At 46.2% G+C, this 15,694-nt stretch overlaps 1 protein-coding gene across 1 annotated transcript in view; it reads right to left on the bottom strand.

Moving 5' to 3' along the window:
* Positions 1-15,694, bottom strand: part of AQP1 (aquaporin 1 (Colton blood group)) — a 35,312-nt gene that overhangs the window by 2,549 nt on the left and 17,069 nt on the right. The window contains exon 2 of the mRNA XM_033165181.1: positions 2,144-2,308. Within this exon, the coding sequence (XP_033021072.1) occupies positions 2,144-2,308 (165 nt within the window). The remainder of the gene's footprint in view (positions 1-2,143; positions 2,309-15,694) is intronic.

Raw genomic sequence — 15,694 nt, 5'->3', positions numbered from 1 at the left:
GGCTCCGCCCACCACTGACATGTGACTGTCCCCGGGATAGGTGATCCCTTATTTTCAAATCTGAAACTTGACAGCTATGGCGACTAGCTAATTCATATTCAGTTGCATTTTGAAACTACTTTTCCACATTTCCATTGAAAAAGATCTCAGGAAGCATCCCTCAAAGAGAGCATCTGTCAGGCTTCGGGGGAATCGGCTTCCTCCCCCATGGCCACAAATGAGCAGATCAAACAAAAGGGAATTCTTGCCAGCTAAAGGTAAAGGGACCCCTGACCATTAAGTCCAGTCGTGAACAACTCTGGGGTTGTGCCATTCATCTTGCTTTAGCCTTTGTCCGCAGACAGCTTCTGGGTCACGTGGCCAGCATGACTAAGCCGCTTCTGGTGAAGCCAGAGCAGTGCATGGAAATGTCGTTTACCTTCCCGCTGGGGTGGTACCTATTTATCTACTTGCACTTTGACGTGCTTTCGAACTGCTAGGTTGGCAGGAGCAGCGACCGAGCAACGGGAGCTCACCCCGTCGCGGGGATTCAAACCACCAACCTTCTGATCGGCAAGCCCTAGGCTCAGTTGTTTAGACCACAGCGCCACCCGTGTTCTTTCTTACCAGTTAGTTTCTTTAATAAACAAAGGAAAGGACAAAGGAAAGCATCTAACCAGAATGGTGGTGCTCCCGGTTAAGGTCTCTCCTCCCTCCATCCCTATTAATCTGTGTCACTACTACATCTTGTAATTTAAGTTTGTAGCCTCTGTGCTTTGTGTTCTGACACTCTCTGAGCTCTCCAGGACTTTGGGGAAGAGGGGTGGATGCTACCCAGAGACTGTGACTCTGTGAACTCTCTCTCTCTCTCTTTGAGTGTTTCTTCTGCTAGCGGTTCCCCATCCAGTATTTTCCCAGCTTCTGCCTTCTGAACTATGCCCCTCTGCAAACCACTATTCCAAATCTGTACAGTCCTCCTGCTCCCAGGATGATTCAGGATCGGGATCAGAAGGAGGGGGTGGCTCCCACCATTCTTCCTCAGTGCAGCCCTCCTCAGCACGGTCCCTGACAGCATCCATTGCAGAGGCAGTATACCTCTCAGCACCCAATTCTAGGAATCACAGGTGAGGAGAACACTGTTGTACTCGAGTCCTGCTTATGGACTTCCATGGGCATCTGACTGGTGGCTGTGAGAAGAGGATAGTGGTCTAAGTGGGCTCTTCTTATGTGTTTATGTTTGTCAGGACTCAGATATGGATCAGGAAGAGGTGGGCATCACAGTGTCTGACCCAGGTATGAGGTACCTTCTATGCCATTTTATAACTAAACCCAGAGCAGAAGAGTTGTGTGTAGGTGGCAGCACCCATGAGCAAAATGCCATTCTGGGGAGAGAGACCCTTGGATCACCACCTCCACCTCCGCTGATCCTGGTTCTATATTCTTTACTGCATCCTTTTTTGAATACAACTCAAGATGAACCTGTGTCCTGCTTTGCAGAGGACCTCTCATTTGTTAAGTATAATTGTTTAACAGCACATCGAAGCGGAAAACAATTCTGTATAACTCTGTATTTTGTACTGCTAAATAAACAGCATGGAAACTTCTACAGTAGCTAAACAAAGGAATTGCAGAGAGTCTAACAGGTAAATGATGAACTGTTGATGTTTCTCTGCTACTCTCTCACGTGGTGTTTAACTTAGATCACACGCGAGGGGTATTCAGTTGCAAATCTCCATTTTGTGTGAGTTAGTCTTGTTTCTCTCTCAAGTCACCAAAGAGGATGGTATGCTAAATATCTCTTTTCAGGAGGAAACAGGATTGAATGCAGGTTGTGTGTGGAGAGACCTAGGTTTGTTTTTGGCTCTGTTTGAAGTAACGGAAGTAGACTATCCAAAGCACCTGGCAAGAGACTAAACTGGCACAAAAGTCCCTGGCAACTTCCCCTATAGCAAGATGCAGTTCATTTCTATTTAATTTCTAAAATCGTGTCTACATGCAGAACTTAGCATATGCAGGCTTTATGCAAACGAGCAGCTTCTTCTGCTTTAGTGTGTGTGTGTGTTTGACACATTTGTTCGTCCTCGGCAGTTCACAAGTGGATGCCCTAATGTGCTTTGCAGTCCCGGAGACTGCAAAGCGTTCCCTGATCCAGGTTCATACTCACAGCAAGAAGGTGCCCCAGGGCCACTGAGAGGCCAATGGCCAAGGGTGCCGATCCAGAGACGTCGGTCCTCCTCCTATCTGTCGTGGCAAGCACACAGAGCACCAACTGCAAGGTAGCAATGATCTCGATGCCGAGGCCTTGTCCTGGATTGATTCCATCTGACAGCTGTGAGAGGGCAAGGCCAAGAGAAGGAGAAGTTATTTCATACATACTGAAGGAGGCAATATTCTACCTGCGAATCCTGTATCTGAGATGGAGAATTTCACACAAACAACAGTTCAGTATTAGGGTCTCCTTCACATAAGCATTTTGCCACTTGATGGCTCAGAACCCAGAACTCTCCTGTGTGAGCAGGACCAGTCCAAAGTTTAGGAGAAATATAATAGATCTTATGGACAATGGATATTATAGGCTAGAAACTAAAAAGGAGAACCTAAAACAAAACAAAACAAAATATGTTTCTGTGCAGGCTGTCCAAGCCAACATAATTAAATAAATCTGCTACCAACATTTTCAAATTGTCTGTTCTTGACTGAAGAATCTATCAGCCACCCTGCCATGGCTATTTGTGTAGGAAATGCAAGGATATGCAAACAGAACTGGGCAGATAAACAGTGGACAGACTAAATTAAATGATGTAAATTAAAACTCGCAGCACATCATTGTGCCCTTATTTTAATGGCAGTCACTAGAAACGCTAGCATGCTTCTGATAATATAATAATAATAATAATAATAATAATAATAATAATAATAATAATAATATATTTGTACCCCGCCCATCTGGCTGGGTTTCTGTCCGAGGACAGAAGAAGAAGAAGAAGAAGAAGAAGAAGAAGAAGAAGAAGAAGAAGAAGAGGAGGAGGAGGAGGAGGAGGAGGAGGAGGAGGAGGAGGAGGAGGAGGAGGAGGAGTTTGGATTTGATATCCCGCTTTATCACTACCTGAAGGAGTCTCAAAGCGGCTCACATTCTCCTTCCCCTTCCTCCCCCACAGCAAACACTCTGTGAGGTGAGTGGGGCTGAGAGACCTCAAAGAAGTGTGACTAGCCCAAGGTCACCCAGCAGCTGCATGTGGAGGAGCGGAGACACGAACCCGGTTCACCAGATTACGAGTCCAAAGCTCTTAACCACTACACCACACTGGCTCTCTGGACACTGGACTGCATTTAGAAATCTGAAAAAGTACAGAATCTGAAGGACAGCCTGAGTTCGAAACTCAAGAAAGCATTCCTCTCAACTCCCTACTTAGGTTTCTCACTCCCTCACTCTGTAGACCAGACCAACAATTAGGGATGGGGAAATCTGTTTTGGCTTCTATTGGTTTCTTGTTTTCCCTATCTCAATTTCAGTTTTCCACATTAGTTTGCTAGAGAGAGAGAGAGAGAGAGAGAGAGAGAGAGAGAGAGAGAGAGAGAGAGAGAGCCCTCATGAAAATTCATCAGTATTTTACGGCGAATTTTTCCTACCATGCACTTTTTTGCGTCAGATATCTTCTTCTTCTTCTTCTTCTTAATACAACCCCCCCCCCCAATCCAATGCAATTTATGTATGCTGTTTTCACATACAGGTGCACACTTGACCTCAGCGTATGCACTTTTGTAAACCTTACTTGGCTGGAGGACTGCATTGCAACATTCAGAGAAGCGTTTTACTTCGTGTGTCGCTTCCAGAACTTGTGAATTAGGTAGGGTCACATTTAAATGAAAACCGAAACAAATTTCCCATCTCTGCTTGCAACAAATGATGTGGATTGGCATGAGCCTAAAAGTCTGCACTGTCAAAAGAGGGAAGGTAACAGGTTCACAGTCCCAGTTACTGAAAACAGCATCCTGATCAAAATATAATTGGGTGATACAACATACAGAAGCATGAACCCAGCCAACCAGATATGAATTACTGCCGTTGTGGTTTGCACCAACATGTCCAAGTGGTACCTTTTCCTAGGGAATGTGTTAATTGGAAATAGACGTCTGCTCACTGATGTAAAAGGTCATCTGTGTCTGAGAGGATAAAAGTCCGCAGCAAACATCTAGCCTTCATTTTTCTACATCCCCAAAGGGAGGGAATGCCTTAAATGTTCTGGATAGACTAAAGCTATTTCTTGGAAATTTTCAGGCTATGCAAATTTATATTCAATGCACTTTCCTAGATAAATGAACCCCCACTTGATTAGTATTTTAATGTCATCCCCCCCCCCCGCATCAGAGGATAAACACCCTGCTTCCGGTACTCTTTGATTTACTTTGGGAATGATCTCAAACACAACAAATCAAGTTACAGGTAGGTAGCCGTGTTGGTCTGCCATAGTCAAAACAAAATAAAATAAAAAAATTCCTTCCAGTAGCACCTTAGAGACCAACTAAGTTTGTTCTTGGTATGAGCTTTCGTGTGCATGCACACTTTGGAAAAGGTGATGTGGCAACGCCTGAGAATGCACAGCTCTGGGTATGTGCATTTCACTTCGAGAAGTGAGAACATCAGATGTTCACTGTGCTACTAAGCAATTCCACACGTGCAGATTCTTGAAAACAGCAGCAGCCCTGTTCTCCTGCACCCAGTGCGAAAAAATGGCATTGTGTGAATCTGAGAAGCTGTATAAAAGCTTCCTAGGAGATTCTCAGGAGACATCGTAAAGTTATTATCACGGAGGAGCTCTTGCATCTGCCATTTAGGAAACCACCTGTTTCATCCCCCCTCTTTCTTCTCCAAATCTTCATGGCACAGCAAAGGCCACCACCAGTTACACAATAAGACAATAAGAAGTGGGAAACAGCTCAAGATATTATTAAAACAAGCTGATAGCACAATCCATCGCTACATCCAAGATTTTTTTACAAAGCCATACATTACAACAACATGTTGAACTCATCTTGTGTCCAGTCTGGGATAGGAAAAGCACAGGAAATCATGCTCAGAAAAACTTGAAAGTCATCTGTTCTCCAAAATTTGAAGTGTAATTTCCTGGAGATAAGTATTTGCTGTGCCTTCAGAGAAGACTTTAATGCATGGCTTTTGGGTAGAATGCTTTGCCTTTCAACATTCACTAGTTTCTTTCATGTTTTCAGATTCACTCACATCTTGAGCCATCATCGTCTCCCACTGCCTCGCTAACAATATCCATACACACGCTTAGCGGAGCCAACACATTTGAGGTGAAATAGCCATCATTTGCACTCTGCACACAGAAAGCTAGCCTGTCAGGGGAAACAGTAAGGCAGAATCCCTCTCCTGAACATCTAGTTTTGTTTGATTTAATATGGAGAAGAACCCCAAGATGTCAGCCTCTAATATTGAACAGACCCAGCCTTACAACGTCATAGAAAATTAGGTCATAAACCCCTGGGCAGAGGAGATTGTCTCCTAATGAAAACTTTGAGATGGCACCCTTTATTTGTCTGTCGTGTCTCCCAAAATGACTTACAAAAACAGTCTAAACATTAAAGTCAATTAGAGCGGACAAAATCAATAAACACCTAAAACCCAATTTATACGGGTTCTACAGATCCTGCGGCCTCGTGCCCTTCAAATTAAGGACAAAAGGCTTGGACAAAAGGGAAAGCTTTTAACCTGGGACTTAACAATAGTTGAGGATGGTGCCAGGTGTGCCTCCTTGGGGAGAGCATTCCACAAGTGGGGAGGCACCACAGAAAAGGCCCCGTTCTCATGTTGCCACTTTCAGGACCTGCCATGGAAGGGGCACGTGGAGAAGGGCCTCAGTTGACCATCTCAGGGTCCCGTTCAATTCATGTGGAGTGAGGTGGTCCTGGAGATATTCAGGTCCTGAGCCACCTAAGGCTTTACAGGTCAAAGCCAGCAGTTTGAATTCAGCTCGGAAACTAACCTGACCTTTGTGTTATGGTTGCATAAACAAGCTGGAGGAGACTCTTGAGAGTTGAAGATCAAACCTATCCATTCTGAAGGAAATCAGCCGTGATTGCTCACTGGAAGGACAGATCCTGAAGCTGAGGCTCCAATACTTTGGCCACCTCATGAGAAGAGAAGACTCCCTGGAAAAGACCCTGATGCTGTGAAAGATGGAGGGCACAAGGAGAAGGGGACGACAGAGGACAAGATGGTTGGACAGTGTTCTCGAAGCTACCAACATGAGACTGACCAAACTGCGGGAAGCAGTGGAAGACAGGAGTGCCTGGCGTGCTCTGGTCCGTGGGGTCACGAAGAGTTGGACATGACTGAATGACTAAACAACAACAAAAACAAGCTCTGGCGCATGTTGTTCTCATACCAGGAGACCCATTTCCAGAATTTTAAGGAAGCGTGAGAGTAATGAAGAGAGAATGTTCCATATCCATTGCTATCTTGCTTACATAAAAGGAAAGAAACAGGAAATTGAACTGGATCAAGGTAAACCAGCCTACATTCTTCCCCAGCAGCTAGATTCCCCCTGCCCCTGTTAGATTATCATTGTTATTTTTACAAAGGGTAGCAAACGGGGAGGGGAACATTGTTGAACACGGCAGGAAAAATGATGCTATTTGTTTGTTATGCAAGAGCATGCAAAGCACGATCCCTTATAATCAAAACAACCTTTTATTAGGTAACAGGGATTTCTGCGATTAAATTCGTTTTTATATAAACCGGGATCGGCTGGTTCGTCACACGCACGCAACTGATGGAGAAAATCTGCACCGAGAAGCTGTAACAGAAAGCCCACCCCGGCAATAATTTGAATTGCATGCAAAATATGGACACGATGCATCAAAAACTTTGGGTGTACCCATAAAACTTCAGTAAGCCAGAATGCAAAAGGTCGTAAATGGAAATGTTTGGACAGGGTTATTAAAAGTATATAAAACTGAGCTCTAGCAGATGTCGAAATCTCCCTCCGTTTGCGAAGCTGGCACGCCATGGAGAAACCTCTTCTTCCTTTGATGGGTTGCATGTGCAGGAAGGATTTAAGGAGAGACAAGGCTAGCCTAAGACATTTTGGCCCCCGAGGAGGGCCCTAAAATGGCATCCCCACCCTTCCCCACCAGGGAAGAAGGGGTCATGGAAGATCTACATCAGGAACAGGGGCAGAGGAGAAAGTTTGACATGGGGATTTGCTGTCCCATTGTATCCTGCTGCCAGAAGCAGCCACCTCAGCTTGCCTTATGGCTCTGGCCTTACAAATTTGCAATTCCCACATGCAAATCAGTGGTCAAACCACCCCACTAGGACAGTACTATGTTATTGTACTACCAACCTTGCTGTATGCTTGTGAAACATGGACCACTTAGAATCATAGAATCATAGAGTTGGAAGAGACCACAAGGGCCATCCAGTCCAACCCCCTGCCAAGCAGGAAACACCATCAAAGCATTCCTGACAGATGGCTGTCAAGCCTCTGCTTAAAGACCTCCAAAGAAGGAGACTCCACCACACTCCTTGGCAGCAAATTCCACTGCTGAACAGCTCTCACTGTCAGGAAGTTCTTCCTAATGTTTAGGTGGAATCTTCTTTCTTGTAGTTTGAATCCATTGCCCCGTGTCCGCTTCTCTGGAGCAGCAGAAAGCACTTATAAACGCCATCTCCAACTCCTCAAAAGATTCCATCAACGGTGTCTCCGAAAAATTTTACACATCACTTGGGAAGACATGTGATCTAATGCCAGTGTACTGGGAGAAGCGAAGATCACCAGTGTGGAAGCGATGATTCTTCAACACCAACTTCGTTGGACTGGTCATGTTGTGCGGATGCCTGATTATCGTCTTCCAAAGCAACTACTCTATTCCGAACTTAAAAATGGAAAGCGTAATGCTGGTGGTCAACAAAAGAGGTTTAAAGACTCTCTCAAGGCAAATCTTTTAAAAAATGTAGTATAAACACCAACAATTGGGGGAAAACTTGCCTGTGAGGTCTCCAGTTGGAGAACAGCCTTTACCAAAGGTGTCATGGGTTTTTAAGACACCCGAACTCAGGACGCAAGGGAGAAACGTGCTAAGAGGAAGGCACGCTTGGCAAATCCACACCATGATCAGCTCCTGCCCAGAAACCAATGTCCCCACTGTGGAAGGATGTGTGGATCCAGAATTGGCCTCCACAGTCATTTACGGACTCATTGTTAAAACCGTGTTTACGGAAGACAATCTTACTTGGCTACGAATGATCACCAAAGAAAGAAGGAGAAAGAAGAAGAGGAACAGGATCATCTGGGCACCATGAATTCCATACCATCGGTTGGCCCTTTCTCACACATCACATCGCGAGGTCCAATTTCAGCAGAATCAAGGAATTGAACATTTCATGGACTGTACCACTCCAGGCTGGAGGTGGGTGGGGCTGGGTGACAGTCCGCGTGGAATTTATTGCTCTTTTTCTGAAGTTGAGCTGTGATTGCCACATTGCAGGGGGCTGGAGTCATCCCTTTGGGCCCCTCCCAACTCTGCAATTCTACGATTCTACTAATGCCATAGTTTCTGCAACAGAAACAGCACTGACAGATGTGTCAGCAGGCTCAAGAAAACTCTAAAGTTTGGGGGGGAACGAGGGGAGGGGTGTCTAAAAACAGCCTCATGAGAACGGAGCGTGCTGACTGTTTGGGGACAGGGGTGGAGAAGAGCACCCTGAACTGGAGACACACACACACCCCCACACACACAATGCATCACAGCAGGTGCCCCCTTGTTTTGCCCCCAGGGGAATTTAGAGATGCGTTTTGACATTCTTCCAAACCCAGAAGTAACAACGTTTCTAATTGGGGTTCTGTAAAAGCTTCGAAGGACTTCTCTATTTCAACAACTGATTTTCCTAACTGGATTCCCCAGTAGAGCCCAGTTCATGCAATCAGCAAGAGCAGCAGGTAGAGCTTTCTATCCAAGTTTGTACCACTTCTGGAATGGGTGGGACTTGTTTGCATATACAGTAGCAACTGCAAAACAACATCAAACCTATGGTTATGTAAAAGATACTCAAGAAAAACATGAGACTAAACCGGCTGTACTCTTGCATAAATAAAGTATACTATTCACTGTATCATTTTATAGATTTCAACGGAAATAGCTCATAAAGTTCAACGGAAAAAGCAGAAAACCCACTAGATCAGTTCATTCTCTAATCAGTTCATGCATAAGGTCCATACATGTATTAGTGTCTATTCCACCTGTGTCTGTTCATAAAGTCCAAACAATCCACATGGAGGGTTGTTACAGTTCCAAAGGATTCTGTGTATGCCTGAACTGATTAGAGAATGAACTGATCTACTGGGTCTTCTGCTTTTTCCGTTGAACTTTATGAGCTATTTCCATTGAAATCTATGATAAGATACAGTGAATAGTATACTTTATTTATGCAAGAGTACAGCCGGTTATGTCTTGTGTGTTTATTGAGTTTATTGCATATAGCAACTAGCATGTCAGGGGTGGGGTTTCTTCAGGGAGGGAGTGGGATGACATGCAACCAGCCCCTCACTTTCAACCTAAGGTCGTCCAGTCCTTGTCAGAGAGAGAGCTTGGCGCATTCCTCAGCCAACCTCATCTAACAACAAACCTAAAGGTAAAGGTAAAGGGACCCCTGACTATTAGGTCCAATGGTGGACGACTCTGGGGTTGCGGCACTCATCTCGCTTTACTGGCCGAGGGAGCCGGCGTACAGCTTCTGGGTCATGTGGCCAGCATGACTATGCCACTTCTGGTGAACCAGAGCAGCGCACAGAAATGCCATTTACCTTCCCTCTGGAGTGGTACCTATTTATCTACTTGCGCTTTGACATGCTTTCGAACTGCTAGGTGGGCAGGAGCCGGGACCGAGCAACGGGAGCTCACCCCGTCGCAGGGATTGAAACTGCCGACCTTCTGATCAGCAAACCCTAGGCTCTGTGGTTTAACAAACCTAAAGGTAAAGGTAAAGGGACCCCTGACCATCAGGTCCAATCGTGTCCGACTCTGGGGTTGCGGCGCTCATCTCGCTCTATAGGCCATGGGAGCCGGCGTTTGTCCGCAGACAGCTTCTGGGTCATGTGGCCAGCATGACAAAGCTGCTTCTGGCAAACCAGAGCAGCGCAGGGAAACACCGTTTACCTTCCCGCTGGAGTGGTCCCTATTTATCTACTTGCACTTTGACGTGATTTCGAACTGCTAGGTGGGCAGGTGCCGGGACCAAGCGACGGGAGCTCACCCCGTGGCAGGGATTCGAACTGCCGACCTTCTGATAGGCAAGCCCTAGACTCTGTGGTTTAACCCACAGCACCACCTGGGTGCCCATTTAACAAACCTACAGATCCCCAAAAATTCTACAGCATGGCAAGAAACCAGGAATCATTTTTGTGTGTGTTAGTTGCAGCTGGTGGTGGTGGGTAACAGACTCTAAAAAGAAGAATTTTGGCCCCCTTTAGCTTCAAGGTATATAAAAAGAAGAGTATGAGCCCAGCAGACAGACAGTAACTATCTGCATTTCTTTGGGTCTCTCATTCATGTTTGCCAGCACAGAACCATTCCGTTTGCTGAGTTGTCTCATTTGGAGGATGCCATTGTCTCATCCCTGTGGGAATGCTTTTCATGGAGGGAAGTGAAAGACGGCTGGGAATAAATCAGAAAGGCTTTGGACATGGCAAACGAAAGGGTGTGAGCCAGTAGGTTTAGCGAGAGAGTTTTCAATAGGATGGGTTACAACAAATAAACCATAGTTTAAAAGCTTGCAATGGAAAAACACAACCACAAAAGGGAAAGTGTTCAAGAACCAACTGAACGGCATCTCAGGAGAACAATGCAAAGAGTTTGATTCTCGAGAGAAGCTGGAAGACGATGGAAACATAAAGTGGTCTGTGAATTTTGTGGGCTAGCAGTTCCAGCTCGATCCTCCTTAAATTTTCTCCGCAAGGCAGATGTTACACCGACAACTTGCCCAAGCAGTTTGGAAACAGCAGCAAAGTTTACTGCAAGCGGCTCATTGTTTATATGTACCAAGAGGTGATGCTTCATCTGTGTAACAAGCCGAGTTGTCGGATCATTATGGATCCCAGAACGCCATTGGGGAAAGCAAATGTGGTGCACGGGGTTTTGCCCCGACTGCATTAATAACAAAAAGACAAAAAGACAACAAACAGTCACGGGATATAAAGACCAAAAAAGTATAAAGAACTCAGCCGTGACAATCCCTGAAACGAGATGGAGATACTATAAGGATATAAACCCAAACTAAACTAAACTCCAATCCAAAAAAATCAAGGTGAGTACCCCTAAATAGCTATGTGACGAGTTAAACAAGAATATATATAACTTATAAATCAAACTGAAAACCCTAACGAGATGCCGGCTCTTTTCTCGTTTCACTGGATGTAGTTTGTTTCCTCAGAGGGAAATTAATTCTAGAGACTATAGGAAAATGAAAAAGGCTTTCGAGGCTGCAAAAAACATAAAGGACTCAAGAGCAGTAGGGGGAATTCCTCCCAAACTGTTTAATATAAATTGAACTCAGGTTAGCTAACCTAAACGGTGTGGGGAAAAAACTAACAAAACTCATTAATTTGAAAGAATGAAGCCACACAGGCTCCTACAACAAGCTTCTACAGATACATGATCAAGACTGCTCAAGCTTCTGTCAAGAAACAGGGCCCTGCGTGGTTCTCATTGGAGAAGACGTTCGAACCACTTGCAGCTCCATCCGGAGGGGGTCATGCAAATGAAGTCGTTTGCAATGACTTCAGATCGTTGTGAGCAAGTTTAGCCATCTCCCCGAAAGGATCCAATTGACGTCTCCCAAATAAACAAATGGTTGCCATGGGCAATGCTATGTTGGGGAAATAGAGGAGGAGGGAGGGAAGGAAGGAAGGAAGGAACACAAGAAGAGTCTTACTGTATCGAGCTGAAAAGAGATTGGGTCCAGCATCTTTAGTATTGAAAGAAACTGCCTTAAACTGGGTCAAGCCATTTGCCTATCTAGCTCAGGGACACAGGTGGTGCCATGGTCTAAACCACCGAGCCTCTTGGACTTGCCGATCAGAAGGTCGGCAGTTCAAATCCACATGACAGTGGTGAGCTCCTGTTGCTCTGTCCCAGCCAACTTGGCAGTTCGAAAGCACGCCAGCACGAGTAGATAAATAGGTACCACTGCGGCAGGGAGGTAAACAGCTCTGGCACTCATCACGGTTTCTCGTTGCACCAGAACCGGTTTGGTCATGCTGGCCACATAACCTGGAAAGCTGTCTGTGGACAAACGTGGCTCCCTCAGCCTAAAAGCAAGATGAGTGCCGCACCCCACAATCGCCTTTAACTGGACTTAACCATCCAGGGGTCCTTTTACCTTACCTGTCTAGCTCACTGTTGTCTATGCAGACAAGCGGCAGCTCTGTCTCCGGGGTTTTAGAGAGATGCTGGGGATTGAAACTGGGATCTTGTCCCAAAATGCACGCAGCTTGTCTTTTTTGGTGCTATTCTATTAGCTAGGCTTTTTTTGGGGGGGGGACACGATCGGGGTGCCTGTCTGAGCATTTTTCCTCTTCTGATGTGTTTCATTTGCATGTATGCAAATGAGTTGCCACAAAGCATTGTGGGGGAACGCAAAACGCTCACTGTGACTTGAAGGGGTGTGGGCGGATGTGGGGGGTGACAAAAAATAATCTGCACCGGGTACCACTTGGGCTTGCTATGCCTCTGCCAGCGGGGTGGGGCACAGGGGGGGCGATATGAGGAGGGGGCAGCGGGGCAAGCACTTGCCCTTTCAATCTGTCCAGATCAGATGGAATCAGTCCAGATCACACTGCTTTGTAAGGCTGGGATGTGGTGTTGGATTTGCAAGGCAGTGTGGGGCTGGATTGAGGAGCAAAATGCTTCCTTGAAGAAACTGCACCTGGGGCAATGCCCCCCCCCATTGCTTCATCCTATTGGCCCAGCCTGAATCTCCTACCAGTGTGTGTGTGTGTGTGTGTGTGCTTGGGTGACCCAAAGTTTTACTATTATGAAAGAGGGGAAAGGGGGGAAGTAGCAGCTGATGAAGCTGGAAGCCGAAACATTTTGCCACGGGGAGAAATAAATAAAAAACTCCAGCAATCGCAGCAAGATAGATACAGATGCAACTACTAAAATAGGCACTTACTCAGAAAGTGTTTTCAGAACAGCAGAAGGAGGAATATGAACTGCTCCCTACCTCCAACTTTTCCTTTTTTAAACAGAACCACAATGGATTGCTACCAAACCAATGTTAGGGGAATAAATGTCATCACCAAGGACACGGGTGTGGCAAGAGAAGAAACGAAGGGGAACATATCCAGGGAACCTGCAGATGGAGAAGTCCCATCAATCAGACTGAACACCCTTGTTTGTCCCAAATTTGCCATGGCACCCTAAGCGACCACAACTGTGTGTGTCATCCGAACGATGGATTTCAGCCTGCTGCATAAACAATCTTCCTAACATAGCAACGCTTGCCGGGGTTTTCCTGTGCTCTGTGTTGCATTCAAGTCACTACATCAGTGGCTCGTGCTTATCAACAGAGGGAGGGGGCTTGCATATTCTTCTGTTTGCCCTGCTGTTTCCCCTGCGAAAACCCACCGTTCAGTGCCGAACCAGAACAAACAGCAATCAGGTTTTTCGCGAATTGCTGTTTGTTCCGATTTAGCACTAAAGAGTGGGTTCTCCGGGGGAAAGTGGTGAGGCCAAGGGAAAACACTCAGCCCCGTGCTTTCATACCCTCCAACATTTCTCCAATGAAAATAGGGATGTCCTATTTAATCATCATCATCTTTATACCCCATCCACCTGACAGGGTTGCCTCAGCCATGCTGGGTGGCTTCCACCATATATAAAAGCATAATTAAACATTCAAAAGCTTCCCTATAGGGGGCTGCCTTCAGATGTCTTCTAAAGGTTGTCTAGTTACTTATCTCCTTGGCACAGGGGTTGCATAACTCCATACCCTCCAATATTTCTCCGATGAAAATAGGGTGTTCTAAGGTTAAACCACAGAGCCTAAGGCTTGCTGATCAGAAGGTCGGCGGTTCGAATCCCCACAATGGGGTGAGCTCCCGTTGCTTGGCCCCAGCTCCTGCCCATCTAGCAGTTCAAAAGCACATTAAAGTGCAAGTAGATAAATAGGTACCGCTCCAGTGGGAAGGTAAACGGCATTTCCGTGTGCTGCTCAGGTTCACCAGAAGTGGCTTAGTCATGATGTAGTGGTTAAGAGTGGTAGACTCGGAATTTGGGGAACCGGGTTCGCGTCTCCGCTCCTCCACATGCAGCTCCTGGGTGACCTTGGGCTAGTCACACTTCTCTGAAGTCTCTCAGCCCCACTCACCTCACAGAGTGTTTGTTGTGGGGGAGGAAGGAAATGGAGAATGTTAGCCGCTTTGAGACTCCTTTGGGTAGTGAAAAGCGGAATATCAAATCCAAACTCCTCCTCCTCCTCTTCTTCTTCTTCTTCTTCTTCATGCTGGCCACATGACCCAGAAGCTGTACGCCAGCTCCCTCAGCCAATAAAGTGAGATGAGCCCTGCAACCCCAGAGTCGTCCGCGACTGGACCTAATGGTCAGGGGTCCCTTTACCTTTACCTTTAAGGAAAAGTCGGAAATTCCGGGATCAACTGAGAAACCAGGGCAGCTTCTGTAAATCTGGGACTGTCCCTGGAAAATAGGGACACTTGGAGAGTCGGTGTTTCCTAGGCATGGTCCAACTGGAATTGTGGACCAGGTCTGCTTCTTCCCACCCCACCCCGAACAACAACAAAATCCTTCACACGTTTAGCCTTTCCTAATAGTTGGAGGAGTTTCCCAAGCCCTTCCTCTTTCAGGGCATCCTCTGGGCTGAAAACACACGCCATACATTTAAAGCACAAATCAAGCACATGACTTCCCGCAAAGAATCCTGGGAACTGTAGTTTTTAAGGGTGCTGGGATTGTCTCTCTGTGAGGGGCAAACTACACTTCCCAGGCTCCCCCCCCCCGTGTGTTTTAAATGGGCTTTAAGTGTTGGGTGTGCAGTTTTTCTACCTCTTGGCATCTCCCGCTGCAACCTTTTCTCACAAAAGCATTTGAAGTGTAGACCCAACTCTAAGAGGCCAGTTGGAAGAGAGACTTAGCTGGAAGAGGAAACAAGTAGCTTTACTCCATTAACCGTGTTTGCCAGCGTAGGCATCTCAAGGAGCCAAGCCTTTTAAGTGTTGACACATTCCCCGACTTTTAGCTGCTGGCTGAGAACCAGAAGCTTTCGCCACTCGGTTCGTTGAGATCTGGATCGAGACTTTTTTAAAAAAAAAAAAAAAATGCAGTCATTCCAGTACAGTGGTACCTCTGGTTGCGAACAGGATCCGTTCCGGGGCCCCGTTCGCAACATGAGCAGAACGCAACATGAAGCGCCACGTCTGCGCATGCACAAAGCGCGATTCGGCGATTCGGCGCATGCGTGAACCGGCAAACCCGGAAGTAACCCGTTCCGGTATTTCCGGGTTCGGCGTGTTCGTATCCCATGACAAAGTCAACCCGCAGCTATCGTAACTAGAATTATGACTGTAGTAATCCTGCCTTTATATCAAACACTTTGGGGCGGATCTGTTCACCTTTCCCTTGGTCTCTCCATCATCCCTGGCCCAGATTGCTAAATTTAAGCTTTTTCGCTGGCACTTTC

The sequence above is a fragment of the Lacerta agilis genome, chromosome 12 (assembly GCF_009819535.1).
Source record: "Lacerta agilis isolate rLacAgi1 chromosome 12, rLacAgi1.pri, whole genome shotgun sequence".
NCBI classification, from domain to species: domain Eukaryota; kingdom Metazoa; phylum Chordata; class Lepidosauria; order Squamata; family Lacertidae; genus Lacerta; species Lacerta agilis.
The sequence above is the reverse complement of the archived record's forward strand: the minus strand, read 5'-3'. Positions and strand labels throughout refer to the sequence as shown.